The following is a 14464-nucleotide window of genomic DNA, read 5'->3' as shown; positions in this document are numbered from 1 at the left end:
AGCGGAGCTCCATCCATGCAGGCCTCGGAAGCCGTGAGGACTGACGGAGATGTCCTGACACGCAGTGGGTGCTCAGTCAATGCTAGCGATCAGAGTAGCAGTCCTGGGCCTGCATCATGCGTGTGACGACGAGCAGGCAGGCGAGGGGCAGGGTGTCCAGTGCTGGGAAAGGGTCTGGTCATGTCCTTCTTGAGAGCAGGGCCTCTTAGTTACCCAAGAGTGTGCCCTCCCTGCTTCGCGTTGGCATTGGCCCTTGGGCTTCCAGGCCAGGATAAAGTGTCCAGAGTCTGAGACTGGAAGGGCTTTATTGGCCAATGAACATTTGCCCACCAGGGCTAAACTCAGAGCCGGAGGCAGCCTTTTCCTCCTTCAAGTCACCTGAAAACATTTTCCCCCTAATTCTCTTAATCACTTTTTCCTGTGCTGTGATTAAAGAAAAAAAATCACAATCTTAATAAACAATTAAAATTGTTTTATTATGAAATATGTTAATCAAAAACTCAGAAAACATGCATCTAGAACTTAATGAATGATTTTCAGCACCCATGTGCTACCCTTCCTTTGGAACTATGCCTGCATCCCAGAAGCCCCCGAATCCCTGTGCCCCTTTCTACTAATGTCACTTTTCTTCCCCCTAAAGGAAACCACTATGCTGACTCTTATGGTAATGCAGCTTTGCCGACCACCTGCGTAGGCATTCAGAAACGCTACTGTCTAGTCTGAACTTTTTTGAACTGTACATGTGTATACATATAAATGGAATCATACAGCTTGTATTTTTTGTGCCTGGCTACTTTAACTCGGCATTATGTTTGGGAGATTTATCCATGTAATTAGGTTTAGCTGTCAATTCTTAACGATATTCTGTGTACATGCTTAGATCATCTGCCGATAAAGATGGTTTGCCTCTCCCTTTCCAATCCTTATACAGTCATCCCTGGGTATCCGTGGGGGATTGACTCCAGGGCGACCTCCGCGACCCCCCATACCAAAACCCACCCATCCTGAGTCCCTTATATAAAATGTGGTAGTATAATGAATGCAGTTGGCCCTCCATATCCATGGGTTTCATATCCCTGGATTCAAGCAACTGGTGGATCGATTTCAATTGGTTGGTTGAATCTGGGGATGCGAAACCTGCGGATACAGAAGGGCAGACTATAATTTTTATTTCTCTCTTTTTTTTGGCGGTACATGGGCCTCTCACTGCCGCGGCCTCTCCCGCTGCGGAGCACAGGCTCCAGATGCACAGGCTCAGCGGCCATGGCCCACGCACGGGCCCAGCCGCTCCGCGGCATGTGGGATCCTCCCGGACTGGGGCACGAACCCATGTCCCCTGCATCATCAGGCGGACTCTCAACCACTGCGCCACCAGGGAAGCCCTATTTCTCTTTTTTTTTTTTTTTTTGTCTGGCTGTGCTGGCCATAACCTCTAGTACAGTATTGAATAGAAGTGGTGATAATAGGCATCCTTGCCTTTTTTTTTTCAATAACAGATTTATTGAAATACAATTCACATACCATACCATTCATCCATTAAAATGTACAACTCAGTGATTTTTAGTGTAGTCAAGAGTTGGGAAACCATCACTACAATCGACCTTAGAAAATTTTCATCACCCTAGACCTATTAGCAGTCAGCCCCCATTTCCCCCAACCCTCCCTGCCCCCGGTTACCACTAATATTTCTGTCTCTATAGATTGTGGACATTCTGCTATTGCCATTGTGGATGTCTCATTGAATGGAATCCTACAATATCTGGTCTTTGTGACTGATCCTTGGCTTATGCCCTATTCTTGATCTCAGGGGGAAGCTCTCACAGTTTCACAATCGTGTTTGCTGTCTGCCTTTTTATTTTTAAGATACCCTTTATCAAGTGAAGATATTTTTCTCTTGCCCTAGTTTTCTGAGAGTTGTATTTTAATTATTATTTTAAAAAATCATGAATATAAGTGGATGTTGAATCTCATCGAATACTTTTTCTGCTGCTGTTGAGACAATCACGTGATTTTTCTTTCTCAATATATTGATACAGTAAATTACACTGATTGTTTAATGTTAAACCGACTGGGCATTCCTGGAATAAACCCAAATCAGATGTGACATGTTATCCTTTCTATATATAGCTGGATTGGCTGCCATTTTGTTTAGGGTATTTTCATCTATGATCATGAAGAAATTGGCTCATAATTTTCTTTTTCTTATAATCTCCATTCCAGGCTTCAGTATTGTTTTACTTTACCCCCCAACTTAGTATAATAAAAGCAGCAGCAGAACTGCCCAGCTGTTTTATTATCTCTCCTGATTCCAAGGACTGGCTGGGCTCAGCCGGGCGGTTCTGCTGCTGCTTTTGCCTGGGGCGTCTCATGAGGTTGCAGTCAGATGGCAGCTGGGGCTGATACATACAAGATGGCATCACTTCTGTGCCTGGTGCCTTGGCAGGGATGCTGGGAGGCTGGAAGCACTCTCTCTCTTTCTCTCTCTCTCCCCATGGTGGCAGTTGGATGGAGGTTGGATCCTGAGAATGTAAAAGCAGAAGATGCCAGGTCTTGTTAAGACGTACACTTAGAACAGACACAGTGTCACTTCTGCTGTATTCTATTGATTAAAGCTGCTCACAGAGCCAGCCCAGACCTAGGTGGAGGGAACTGCGCACCGGTGTGAATACTGGGAGAGTGGTTCATTGAAGGCCCTCTGTAGAGACTGACTCTATAGGTATTGAGGATACTCTGGCCTCGTGACACGAGTTGGGATGTTTATTTTTGAACACACCCAACTTCCCAATCCTGACTATAAGAACTTTAAGGGCACTGGCCTTATCTGACTCACCTCTAGATCTTTCCAAGCCACTTACCTCTGCCCCTTACACAGGGTCTGGTCTGGTGCTGAGTAAAAGGTAGTGACGTTTGGGGAAGGAAGGAAAGAAAGTCGTGCTGTTCTGGCCCTGGGAGACCTGCCTCACTTAGGAGACCCCAGTCTACTGGCCTTGGCCCTGTACTGCAGACCACTTGCTGGGCCCCAGAAACTGCTGGAGACTTCTGTTCTTCATTCAGTACCCACTGAGCACCCTACTTTGTCAGTCTCTGAATGGGGGGCTGAGCATCCTTTGATGAATTAGATACAACCCTACCCTAAGGGGCTCAAGACTGGGCGTGGGCTTGGGGAGGGAGACACTTGTGACACCGTCACGTGCCCTCATAGAGGCCAACAGGGGCATGCAAGGTGTGGGGGAAGCCCAGAGGAGGGAGGAACTCTTTCTCTGTAGGAATGAGGAAGGTTTTCCAGAGGAAATGCTTGAGTTGGGCTTGAAGGAGCTGTAGGAGCTGACCAGTGGGTGTGGGCACTCCAGGCATCTGACAGAAGAGCATGAGCAAAGGCACTGAGGCTGGCTGTTTGAGGAAGGGACAAAGTGTGAGGCTGGATGGAGCCACGGTCCTTGGAGAGGATGGTGTGGCCTCAAGATGAGCCCAGGCTCTGGAGTCAGACCAGCCATGGCCCTTCACTGCCTCCTTCCCTTTATAAGGCCAACTTAGGGGAGACCCCAGTCTCCTCATCTGTAACATGAGGGTCGTCATGGCCATACCCAATATTGCCTGTGGTCTGTAGCGTGTGTATCTGTGCCTGGCACATCCAAGTGCCCGGTAGGCACTGGTGATTGTTGTTAGGGTTATGAGGATGAGGCCAAGAGATCACTTGGGATCTGATTAGGGTCTGGGTTTGGATTTCTGGGGCAGAGGATCCCGCTTCCTATAGGTGTTCACTCCTCAATGGGAGAGGCTCTCAGCCTGAGGTCCGCGGTGTGTGTGCAGCTTTAGGAAAGCAGCACAGCCTTGCAGGGGCTCCTGGCTTATTTCTGAAGGTGCAGGTGTTTGGGGAACAGGGCACCTGAGGTCCAGGACATGGTCTGTCCTCAGGGGGGAGGTGGTTTGGTCAGCCCTAGCCTCTCGGTGCCTAGCCGATGTCAGGAAGGCAGGGGTGGAGAACCCCAGCGCTTAACGTTTGTAAGGAATCTCCTTGATGAGTATGTTACCACCACTTCTCCAGGATACAGTGGGGGAAATTGAGGCTCGGAGAGGGGCTAGGACTGCCCAAGGTCACACAGTGCCTCTGCCAGAGGTAAGACAAGCCAGGGACCCAAGTGTCCCACCTGCCAGCTCCCCACACCCTGTATTGATTCCGTTCCTTTTACAGGCCCCTGCTATCATTCTCTGGCTTTAAAAACTGCAACTCACTTTCCAGAAGCCATTTCCTATGGGTGCTGATGAGTTTGCCCTTCCTGCTAATCAATGGGGCCCTGGAGGGCAGGGAGCTGAGCAGAGGGCTCCTGGCTTGTGCCCAGAGGCAGCGGGGAAGCAGGCTGCCCATCCAGAGTTCTGGCAGCCGCCGGGAGGGAGGGTGACGCTCATTGGCATCGGATCACCTAGAACGCGTGTCCCTGCTGCTCCTCTGGCTGTGCCAGGGTCCTTGAATCTGGGTGCTGTCATCATTTGCTCACCCCTTCAAAGGTATCCAAGCAGAAATGGGACATTGGCGCTGGCCCCGAGACTGGGTCACAGCATGAGGGACGGTCGGCTGAGCCGACTCCTGTCAGGGAGCATTTGCTGAGTGAATAAGCAGATGTTGGGACAGTGCATGCACACGTGGAATTACGACAGGGAGGGATTTAGAGTCCACTCCTCCAGCATAACCTGCCAAATTAACCTGGGGATTTCGGCATTAATCAGATTGGGTAACTCTGTGATGACCATAGTTTTTCTTTCCATGAGGTATTGAGGAAGCTTAGAACCTGGGAGCTGGCAACCTTTGAGCAATTAAAATGTGCCCCCTCAGTCAGGAAAGATAGACTCTCCCTCCTTTTCTCCCTCCCCCAAATATTCAAGTGCTTACTTTGTACCCACATTGGAAATATTAGCTCTGCAATCAGGGCTGTGTGGGTGACGTAGGTGAAAGCCCTTACCCTGCAAGTTTGGGAGGTGCGGTGGGTACAAAAATAAACACAACTCATGGTAAAGAGGCAATCAAAACCGTAACACAGGTACAGGAGAAAGCATTTTGGGGGTTCTGTGGTAGTAGTCACCCAGGAGTGAATTGGACCCTGTTGTGTATTTGATTACTGGTGAACACGCTTAGCCACTGCATCTAAAAATCTCTGCCTAAATACTGTAGGCATCTACTAACACTGCCACCCAAATATTCCTTGTAAACTGTAAGGAACTGGTATTAGGAATCACAGAATATGTTTATTCATTTATTTACTTTGCTATAAAGCAAAAAAAAAGAAATGAACTGTAGTATTTATGTGAAAGGTCTCATAAATCCACTTACTCATTTCCTTGCTCCATACTCTTTACCCTTAACCTGAACGTTCGACAAGAAATCGATGTGTGAGAGCTCTACTTGTAACCAAAATTATCGTTCATGTGCCTTTCTATGGTGAAAATGTGCTTTCGGCTGAGAGGAGACAGAACTAACTTAATTTTTCCTGTCAGTCTCTGTAGTAGATCAATTAAACTGCCAAGGAGATCAACTATTTCAGACTGTATTTATTACATTAAGTATTTATGTTCAGGCCAAGCCTTTAAAGCATGATGTCATATAGGAATGTAGGCCGATTCGATCAATTCAGCAGAATTTGCTGTAACTTAATGGAAATCTAACTGTGTGTTTTAATTTAGTGTCCAAGAGGTAGCAAGTTCTTCAAACAACATAATTTTCAGGCTGCATTTGGAGGCTTGGAGGCTCTTGTACGGGCTTTGGTGATGGCACGCATGGTAGGGTGAGAGGGAAGAAATTGTGGCCTTTTAAGGGCTTTGCTGGCTGATGGTTGGTCGCATCCCATGCCAGGGATCACCGACTTCGATCCCGGCCGAATGGGAGATAGACAGAATGTTCCTGGTGGGTTTTCCATGGTCAGCTCTCAGCTCCATGTTTGCCAGTCAGTTACTCTAGTGCAGACTGAAGCCATTAGCAGTCGTGGAGCCTCAGCCGGGTGCTGAGGGTACAGCTCTTATTCCTTAGAAACCTCAGTGGAACTCTGCCCTGAAGGAGAGCATCTATCCCATCATTTGAATGAAAGGAGAAGGGAAATCATGAGTCACAAAAAAGACACTCTTATTGTGAGATTAATACTTGGTCAGTTTAGAAAAAGTGGAAAGTACAGCAAAACCCAAAGAAAAATATAAAAATCATTCATGATCTTAGCATCCAGAATCAACCACTATGAATATTTGCTACTGGTACGTTTGCTTTCTTCCCATTTATAAATATATATCACTAATAAATTTATGTATTTTAGGGAATTCCCTGGCGGTCCAGTGGTTAGGACTCGGTGCTTCCGCTGCCGGGCGCCGGGGTTCAATCCCTGGTCGGGGAACTAAGATCCCACAAGCCACACAGCCAAAAGAAAAAAAAAAAATTTAGTTTAGAACTTATTTAGAATTTTTAAATTTTAATTAAAAATTTAAATTTATAAATATTTTCTGTTGCTAAATAAAATTGTATATTATACATACTTGTGACCACATATGGATATGGTATATGGCTGCATGTATGCATATATACATATGTACTATGCAAATATATGTATGTATTGTGTATATATGTATATGTATGTATATAAATATGCACACCTACACAAAATGGGATCATTTTGACTTACTGTTTCTTAACCTACTTTTTAAACCTAGTATTTTATTATTATTATTTTTCATGGCACCAAATATCCTCCTACAACATAATTTTGTCATAGCTTCAGTGCATTCAATATGGCAATTATAACCTATTCAATCAACTTTCTCGTATCGGGCGGTCAGGTTATTCATAGTTTCTTGGTGCTATGTGCCACGTGGGGATGACTTCCTTTGTAGCTAATTTAATTTTTAGCCCATTGGTGATTGTAGCTTTTTGATAGATTAAAAAAAGAAAAGAGAAGAAAACTAGAGCCCCAAGTCTGGAAATCTGGTCATTAAAAGATGAGACTTTTAAAGTTTGTTTGGCTTACTCCTCAAGATTCTATTGGCAGAATAAATTTTTCTACTTTTTGGTCTCATGGAAAAGGCTTCACCAATGAACCCACACAGCTGTGAAAACAGTGTAGGGATACGCAGGGTGGAGGATGCTCACAGCACAGTCACACATCTCGAGGCACTGTTCATTCTTCGTTTCCTCCCGGGGATGCTCAGAGCAACTGAGTTCTTCGCAGGCCGCTGAATTGAATGCGTAACTTGAATAAGCTGTGAATTGTGAATTATTCTTGCCCTTTATTTTGTATGGGGTCATAGAAATAATAATTGTTGCAGGACTTAGTGCTAGGTGCTTTATAGAATTTCTCCTAAGGTAGGTGTATTACCTCCTCTTACAGATGAGGACGCTGGAGCTTGGAAAGTTGGTGAGAAGTCCCATGACTAGTTAACGGTGGAGTCAGGAGCCAGACTTCAAAGCCCACTTTCTTCCTCCTCAGCAGGCTGTATCCGGCTTTCAGACCCCAGAGACGTCTTATCGCCACTCTCATTTTATAGGATTTTGATAATTATGACTTGGTTTGGGGGTAGACATTTTCTAAAGTGTCTGTCACCACCCTGACATAATAAAGAGGAGGACAGAGCCTCTCTCACGGCCGACTCTGTGTCGCCCCATCATTAATAGACGTAAGCTTTGTTCGGTTTTCAAAGCCCTTTCAAACGTCATCTCTTGTGATGGTTCCTGTTGTTGTCCGGTGACGGATGGCTTCCGGCCATCCTGAGGCGTGCTACTTTGCTTGCCTTGTACTAAATGGCCCCAGGTTACTGTGCATGTTAAGTTTTGGGGCTGTTTTATAATTTTTTTGTCTCTTTTCTCAATATTACCCATTAATGTTTCTGCTATTACCTTTCAAGCTTGCGGCAGCCTTGTAAGACAAACAACTTATGTTAGCAGTGCACTTGGAAGAGTATTTCAGCACGTGGTGAGGGCTTTGAGACTGCTTTTCATGGGAAAAGCGCATGGGTTTTGGAGTCTGGGTTTTTTTCTCGGTAACTATGTGTTCATCTGCTGCCCTGAACATTGCAAAGGATGCGTCCCTATTTTGCTACTACTGGTTTTCAGTAGTGCTCCAGGTTGATGAAGTTGTTTAGGCAGAGACACGTGGAGAAATCTCGTACTGCTGTTGGTACTGTGAAATCGTGGAGAAATCAAGAGTTAGGTCTAAAAGGATCCTATTTGTAGAAATCACTTTTTTTTTTTCCCTGTGTTAAAAAATGGTTAAGGCAGATGCTGGTTGTTGGACAATTTAAGTTCAATTGAAATCAATTGAAATTCTGAACACATGTTAAAGTTGGAAGGAAAACTTAGCTTTGTAATTCACAGCCCATTCTAAAACCACTCATTTTTTTGTTGAAGGGGATTTAAAAACTTGTCCAATAGCCCATATTGTGCATGAAGATTTCTACAACATCCTGTCAAGGGAGCTTCAGGATATTATGACCAGAAACCCATCACCTCCCAGAGAGAGCCCACCACACATGCATAGCACGCTGATGGTAAAGAAAAGAAAACCCTTCTTTCTCTTACTCCACCCACTGCTTCTATTCAACCCACCCCCAGAGAGAGGCAGTTACCTCATATCCACTGTGCCTAAATGGCCCCGGTTCTTTCACTTTTCCCTCCTCCCCACAACTCCCTCCCTCTGGCCTGACGGTCTGACCATGACTTTCCCCTCCCTTTTTCTGCAGCTTCTGCCTCGGCAACCCACCCAATATGGCGTCACAGTGAACTTACTGTGACGTCATATGGACCACGTGCACTTTGGGGGTCCTCACCCACTGGAAGGGCAAGAAGGAGTTCCAGCCTTGAGCGGTCCTCATTTTCCCGATGACCTTGACCTGAACTCTCTTTTAGCTCTTACAGTTTTGTTTTTAAGAATTTATTTTATTTTATTTTGTTTTAGTTTTAATTGTGGTAAAATACACATATGATAGCATTTTCTGTCTTAACCATGTCTGAGCATATAGTTCAGAAGTGTTGAATATGTCCTTGTTATTTTACATGTCCTTGATATTATACATGTTATACATTATTAACCGTCACCACCATCCATCTCCAGAACTCTGTCATCTTCCCAGACTGAACTGTGTGCCCATTACACCTTAATTCTTCACTCCCATACCCTCAGCCTCTGGCAACCACCATTCTACTTTCTGTCTCTATGAATCTGATTACTCTAGGTACCTCATACAAATGGAATCATACAGAATTTGTCTTTTTCTGACTGGCTTAGTTCACCTAGCATAATGTCCTTGAGGTTCATCCACGTTGTAGCCTGTGTCATAATTTCCTTCCTTTTTAAGGCCAAATAATATTCTACTGTGTGCATAGCCCTTACAGTTTTAAACCAGGGTCTCCCAGAGTCATTGGGTTCATCTGGTCCTTGGTTTCCCCATGTCTAGTGTAGGGGGTGAACTAGGCGAGGCACACAGACTCTCTCCCTCCTGCAGCCTCCATTCTGTGAGGTAACTTATTTCTTTACCTCTGAATCTGGGTTTTGTGGGCCAGGAATATATTGATAGTTATTGGTGGCTTTCGCGGGGACTTGCCTGCTGCAGGTGTGACCTAGCAGGTGTAGGCTGTGGATCCAGGAGGCTCTGTCTTGTCCAAGTGGCACTTCTTCATCTTGTCGGTGACATGCTCATCACTGAGTCACAGACTAGTTAACTCCTTCTTTGATGTTACATCAGAGCAAGGCCTTGCTGGGGACAAGAACCAGCCCGAGACATGCACATTGAGTCTGTGTCCCTCTTGGGCTGGCCTGACTTGGGGTCAGCTGCTCAGGCCTGGGCCTGGAGACTCTGGCCCCTCCAGGTCCCCCAAAGCTCATAGCCTCAGTCAAGCTCCCACTGCTGAGAGGGTTCACTGTGCTCTGTATTCTGTTCTCTTCCCACATGAGCTCCCCTTGGGAAGGACTTGGAGGGGAGGAAGGCCTCCCCTGAAGGGAGGGTCGTCGCCCTCGGGATGGCCCCCCAGGCTCAGGGCACAGGCACTGTTCCCAGACAAGACCGAGCCCACCCAGGGGCTGAGACTGCTGTCAGCGTGCGGCTGTCTGTTTGAGCCACTGGGAGAAGTGGAACCATCAGGATAACAGGGTTTGACCCCATGTAACTTTTTGTTTGTTTCCTGCTGTCTCTGGAAACATGACCAGGCTAGAGTCAGCCAGGAGTGTGGGTTGTGGAACGGGCTCTCGGAATTTCCTGTGTAACCTGGGCACTTGTGGTTCATCTCACGCTCATCTTGCCATCTGCTGCCTGCTGTACTGGCCCCTCCATCAAAACTGAGGCAGGAAGTGATGGCTGCACGTTAACCTCCTATTACACTAGAGGAGAAGGGAAAGGCCACCAGAAGGTTCTGGTTCCACTTCTGTCACGAACTGTGAGAACTTGGGCAGTTACTGGGGTCTCGTTTCCTTACCTGGAACATGGGGCTGAGTGATGCCCTCCCCTCAGGGCAGCCAGAATGGTGACGAGAGGCCACACTAGGTGCTGGTAAGGGTGAGCTTCCTTTTGCCTCTGAGCAGGCTTGGAAAGGAAGAGAAAGATACCCAAATGTGCTTCAAGAGAGAAAGGAGCCTGGTTCCGGCACAGGGAAGGCTGTCCCCGGGAAAGGAGGGTGGTAACGTCCCAGCTGCTGGCATAGCTGAAGGCTGATTCTACACGTGGGCCCTGGGGCTGGGCGGCCCTCCCTTGCCTCCCTCCTTCCTGCCACAGATGTTTCCCATAGGCCTGGCCTGTCCCAGGCACTGTGCTAGGTGTTGGGGACAAAGTAGTGAATGAAGCAGAAAAATGCTTGCCCCCTTGGGGGTTTGTAGGGGCAGGCAGACAAGAAAGCAGCCACAAACCATTGAGGATCCACTTACCGCCTGTGGCCAGTGCCTGAAGACGTGAGGGTGAAGTTCTGACGGAGCGTAACGGGGGATCCTGCCCTGGACGAGGAGATCCCAAAGGGCCCCCTGAGGACATGATGGTCAAATGGAGCCCTAAAGACAGAGAGGGAGCCCCAAGCCGGAGGGAGGGTATCTTCATTCCCAGGCAGAGCTCGGCCAAGAAGGCCCAAGGGAGGGGGAGGAATGTGTCCTCTTTCCAGATGGAGGGACACGCTGGTTAAGGAGCCGGCCCTCTGCCTGGTGTGATGACCGGCTCTGCCACTTACCATTTAACCTCAGTCTCCTCATCTGCAAAAGGGGATAATCACAGAGCCCACTTCCTAGGATTGTTCCAAAGCTGAGATGCGTGAAGTCATGGTGTGCTTACAAGCGCAGTGCCTGGTACCTACACGTGTTTGCTCTAGCGAGTAGAGCTCCTGTGTAGGGCTTCGCTGTGACGGTGGTTTGAGCATCTGAAAGGAGGCCTGGGCGGCACATGAGAAGGAGGACGAGAGGGCGATGGGGGCCCCAACACTCAAGGGCTTGAAGGTCACAGGGAGGAACTTGGATTCATTCAACAAATACGGATTTTGGTCCCCAAATACTCCCTATTTGCAATGCTGCTTCTTCCAAAGCTGGTGTGCACTTTCAGAAGAGCCGAGGGGTGGGTGGAGCCTGGAGGGGCTGGCTTTGCTGGCCCCTCCCAGGTCTTAGGCCTCCGGGACAGGCACTGACTCCCAACTAACTGTCCGTGGCAGGGCCACGGTGCACCGTCTCCTGCTGCCCTGGTGGGATGGGGCTCCGGAGCCAGCTGGGGGCGGAGGCTGTGGCGATGCTCATCTCCTGCAGGAATCACACGTGGTGCATGGGGCACCGTTTGACCTGTCCAGAGGCTCAGGAAGTCTCTCAAATTATGTCATGTCAGCAGCCGTGTCCACCCACCCAGTCTGGGTGCAGGTCTGTGACTCCAGCCACCACACCTGCGCTTGTGGTGGTGCCAGCATTGCTCAACTGTCCCCTCAGAACTTGGATAGTCATCAGGACCTCAGGATTCCACGGCCAGACTCTCCATATCCCCCCCGCACACACACACCTTTGTCTCTGTTTTTCCCCATCTTGGAAATGGCACCTCCATTCATTCATTCGGGTGCTCAGGCCCAAACCTAGGTGTCGTCTGTGATTCCTTCTTTTCATCAGCCTCCACCTGCAGTCCAAGGACAATTTGCACAGGTGCTAACCTTGAGCATAAACCCAGCATCTGGCCACCTCTCATCACCTCCCCTCTAGCCACCTTGGGCCAAGCCGCCATCAGCTGGGCCTGCGTTATTGCAGTAGCCTCCCCATCCTCTCCCCGATGCAGTGAAGCTCCAGACACTCTCTACTCAAACCCGCTGGGGCTTCCCCTCCCTGTGTCCCGCCTGGCCCTGGCGGCCCCCGACTCATCCGCTGTCCTCCTCCCCTGTAGCCTCTGGCTTTGGTCACTTGGAATGCCCTGTTGCTCTCTGAGCCGTGCTCTCCCCACTTCGGTGCCATTGCACTGGTCTTCTCCCCAACTGTCGTGCTCTCTCCTGGGCCTTCACGTGTCTGTTTCTCTGACGTTGCACTCAGGTATCTACCAAGCATCACACTCCATTCCCGTTTTAAATAGCACTTACTGCCGCCTGCCTTTGCATGAGGGGTGCCTGGGCTGTGGTGTGCCTCTCCACCGGAACTGTGCTCCATGAGGCCGGGGATCTTGCTGCCTTATTCCTGCTGAGTGGTCACGAGGGTCGAGACCAGTGCCAGGTGTTCATGGGCCAGTCATTGAATAAATGCACAGTTGAGGGTGACCTGTGAAAAGGGAGGCTCCTCAACACCGGCCCTGTCCCTGGAGTGGTTTATGCAGTGCTGGCCGGCAGGCTCGGGGCCGGGCAACTGTTCCTAAGTCCCATTTCACACATCGGACCTGTGCTGAGTGCTTTCCAAACTGAGGCCATCAGAGCTTCTCAAACCTTAGTTCACGGTGCCCTGAGGGTCCCTTGAACCTCAGGTTAATGTTTCGTGACTCTCCTGGGCCATAAAAAATACCTACCAGTTCTGTTCATTAAATGGTTAGGTCCAAGTAACTCAGTGAGTGTTTATGTCCCAACAACTTAGTAGCCATTTGAAAAATATCACTTATAAATTGAAAGAAAAGTAATATTTTTCTTTTATTCTTAAATAGCTACCAATGGGATGTACACCAATGGGCTCTGCATGGCTTCTCTAACTGTGGAATCACGTTGGATGCCACCACCCCTCATTTTATGTTCCGTGTGGATTTTTGTGTGGTACTTGCAAAATCCAGCTTCACAAATGTATGACATCCTTGAAGGGAGTGCAGTGAGATCTCCTGATGAAGCTGTGAGCTGCCTCGTCCAGCAGCTTCACGGTGTCCATCAGACGTGGCTGGCTTCCCCTTGCCTTTGAAAATTTAAAATATCCCTGCAAGGCCCTTGTGAGTTCTTAGGGGTGCTTTGACACATAGTTTGGGGTGTGTGGCATTACTTCACTGGATCCTCATAATGATCCTGTGAGGTGGGGATCATTTCATTTTACAGAAGGAAAAGCCTGGGCTCAGAGAAGTCAAGATATTGGTCTAAGGCCACACAGCTGGTTGGTAAGGGAACCAAGACTGGTCGGTTCTCCCTGATACTCTGGTAATCCCTTGGACTATCAGCTGGATCTCTTGAGTTGTGCATCTTTGGGGTCCTGAGCATTTGTCACCTCTCCCTTTAGTGTTTGGAACCAAACAGGATCAATCAGCCCCTTGCCCGCACCCAAGTCTGAGAGAGCGAAATGTGGACAGTGATGGCAGCCTGTTGTTTCTCCTTCTTCCAGGGGGCCCACTGTGCTCTTGCTGTGTCCCAGACCCCATGGGGCTCTCCTTCCTCCCCCCCTACGGCTGTCAGACTAACCGCACGGCCAGCGTGGCAGCCCTGCGCATGAAAGCTCGTGAACACTCGGAGGCCGTCCTGCAGTCGGCCAACCTCCTGCCGTCCAGCAGCAGCAGCCCCAGCCCTGTGGCCAAGCCGGCGCCCCCCGACGGCAGCCAGGACAAGACCCCTCCCAGCAAGGAACAGAGCGAGGGTGAGAAGAGTGTATGAGGGTCCCGAGTGCCCAAGCCCGCCGTGCCCAACCCCCCTTGCTTCTCCCAGCCTCAGCCCCCATGGAAAACTCTCCAAAGAGCGAGGAAGAAGCCTGCTGCCCAGGGCCTCCTCTCGGACTCAGGAAAGGAAGCGAGACCCACAGCTCCCCGGTCTCTGGAGAGTGCCTCTGGAGTCCCGCCAGTGGAGCTGTTTTGTCCTGGCTTCTTTGGCGACAGGTCCCGATGGTACTCATGGGTACCAGAGTCTGCTCCGTGGTGAGACCCCTGGGGTTTCCATCTTGGCCCAGAAGTCTGGAGGGAAGGAGAGTTATTCACCCCATCACCTTCCTGTCCCTCTCCTGGGCCACCTTTGAAGGTCTCATCAACCCAAAGAACCATGGCATGGGCCATCTTTGAGAGACGCCCAGAGCTAAGTCTCATGCTATGAAATGGGACTGTCCTCCCTTAC

At 48.9% G+C, this 14464-nt stretch overlaps 1 protein-coding gene across 1 annotated transcript in view; it reads left to right on the top strand.

Annotated features, from left to right (window-relative positions):
* The window catches only part of DRGX (dorsal root ganglia homeobox), a 30388-nt gene extending 16290 nt beyond the window's left edge, over positions 1-14098 (top strand). The window contains exon 6 of the mRNA XM_032609224.1: positions 13749-14098. Coding sequence (XP_032465115.1) covers positions 13749-14014 — 266 coding nt within the window. The 3' untranslated portion in view covers positions 14015-14098. The remainder of the gene's footprint in view (positions 1-13748) is intronic.
* The last annotated feature ends 366 nt before the right edge of the window (positions 14099-14464 follow it).

This window comes from Phocoena sinus, chromosome 16 (assembly GCF_008692025.1).
Source record: "Phocoena sinus isolate mPhoSin1 chromosome 16, mPhoSin1.pri, whole genome shotgun sequence".
Classification (NCBI taxonomy): domain Eukaryota; kingdom Metazoa; phylum Chordata; class Mammalia; order Artiodactyla; family Phocoenidae; genus Phocoena; species Phocoena sinus.
Note: the sequence above shows the minus strand (reverse complement) of the source record. Positions and strands in the feature narration are given on the sequence as shown.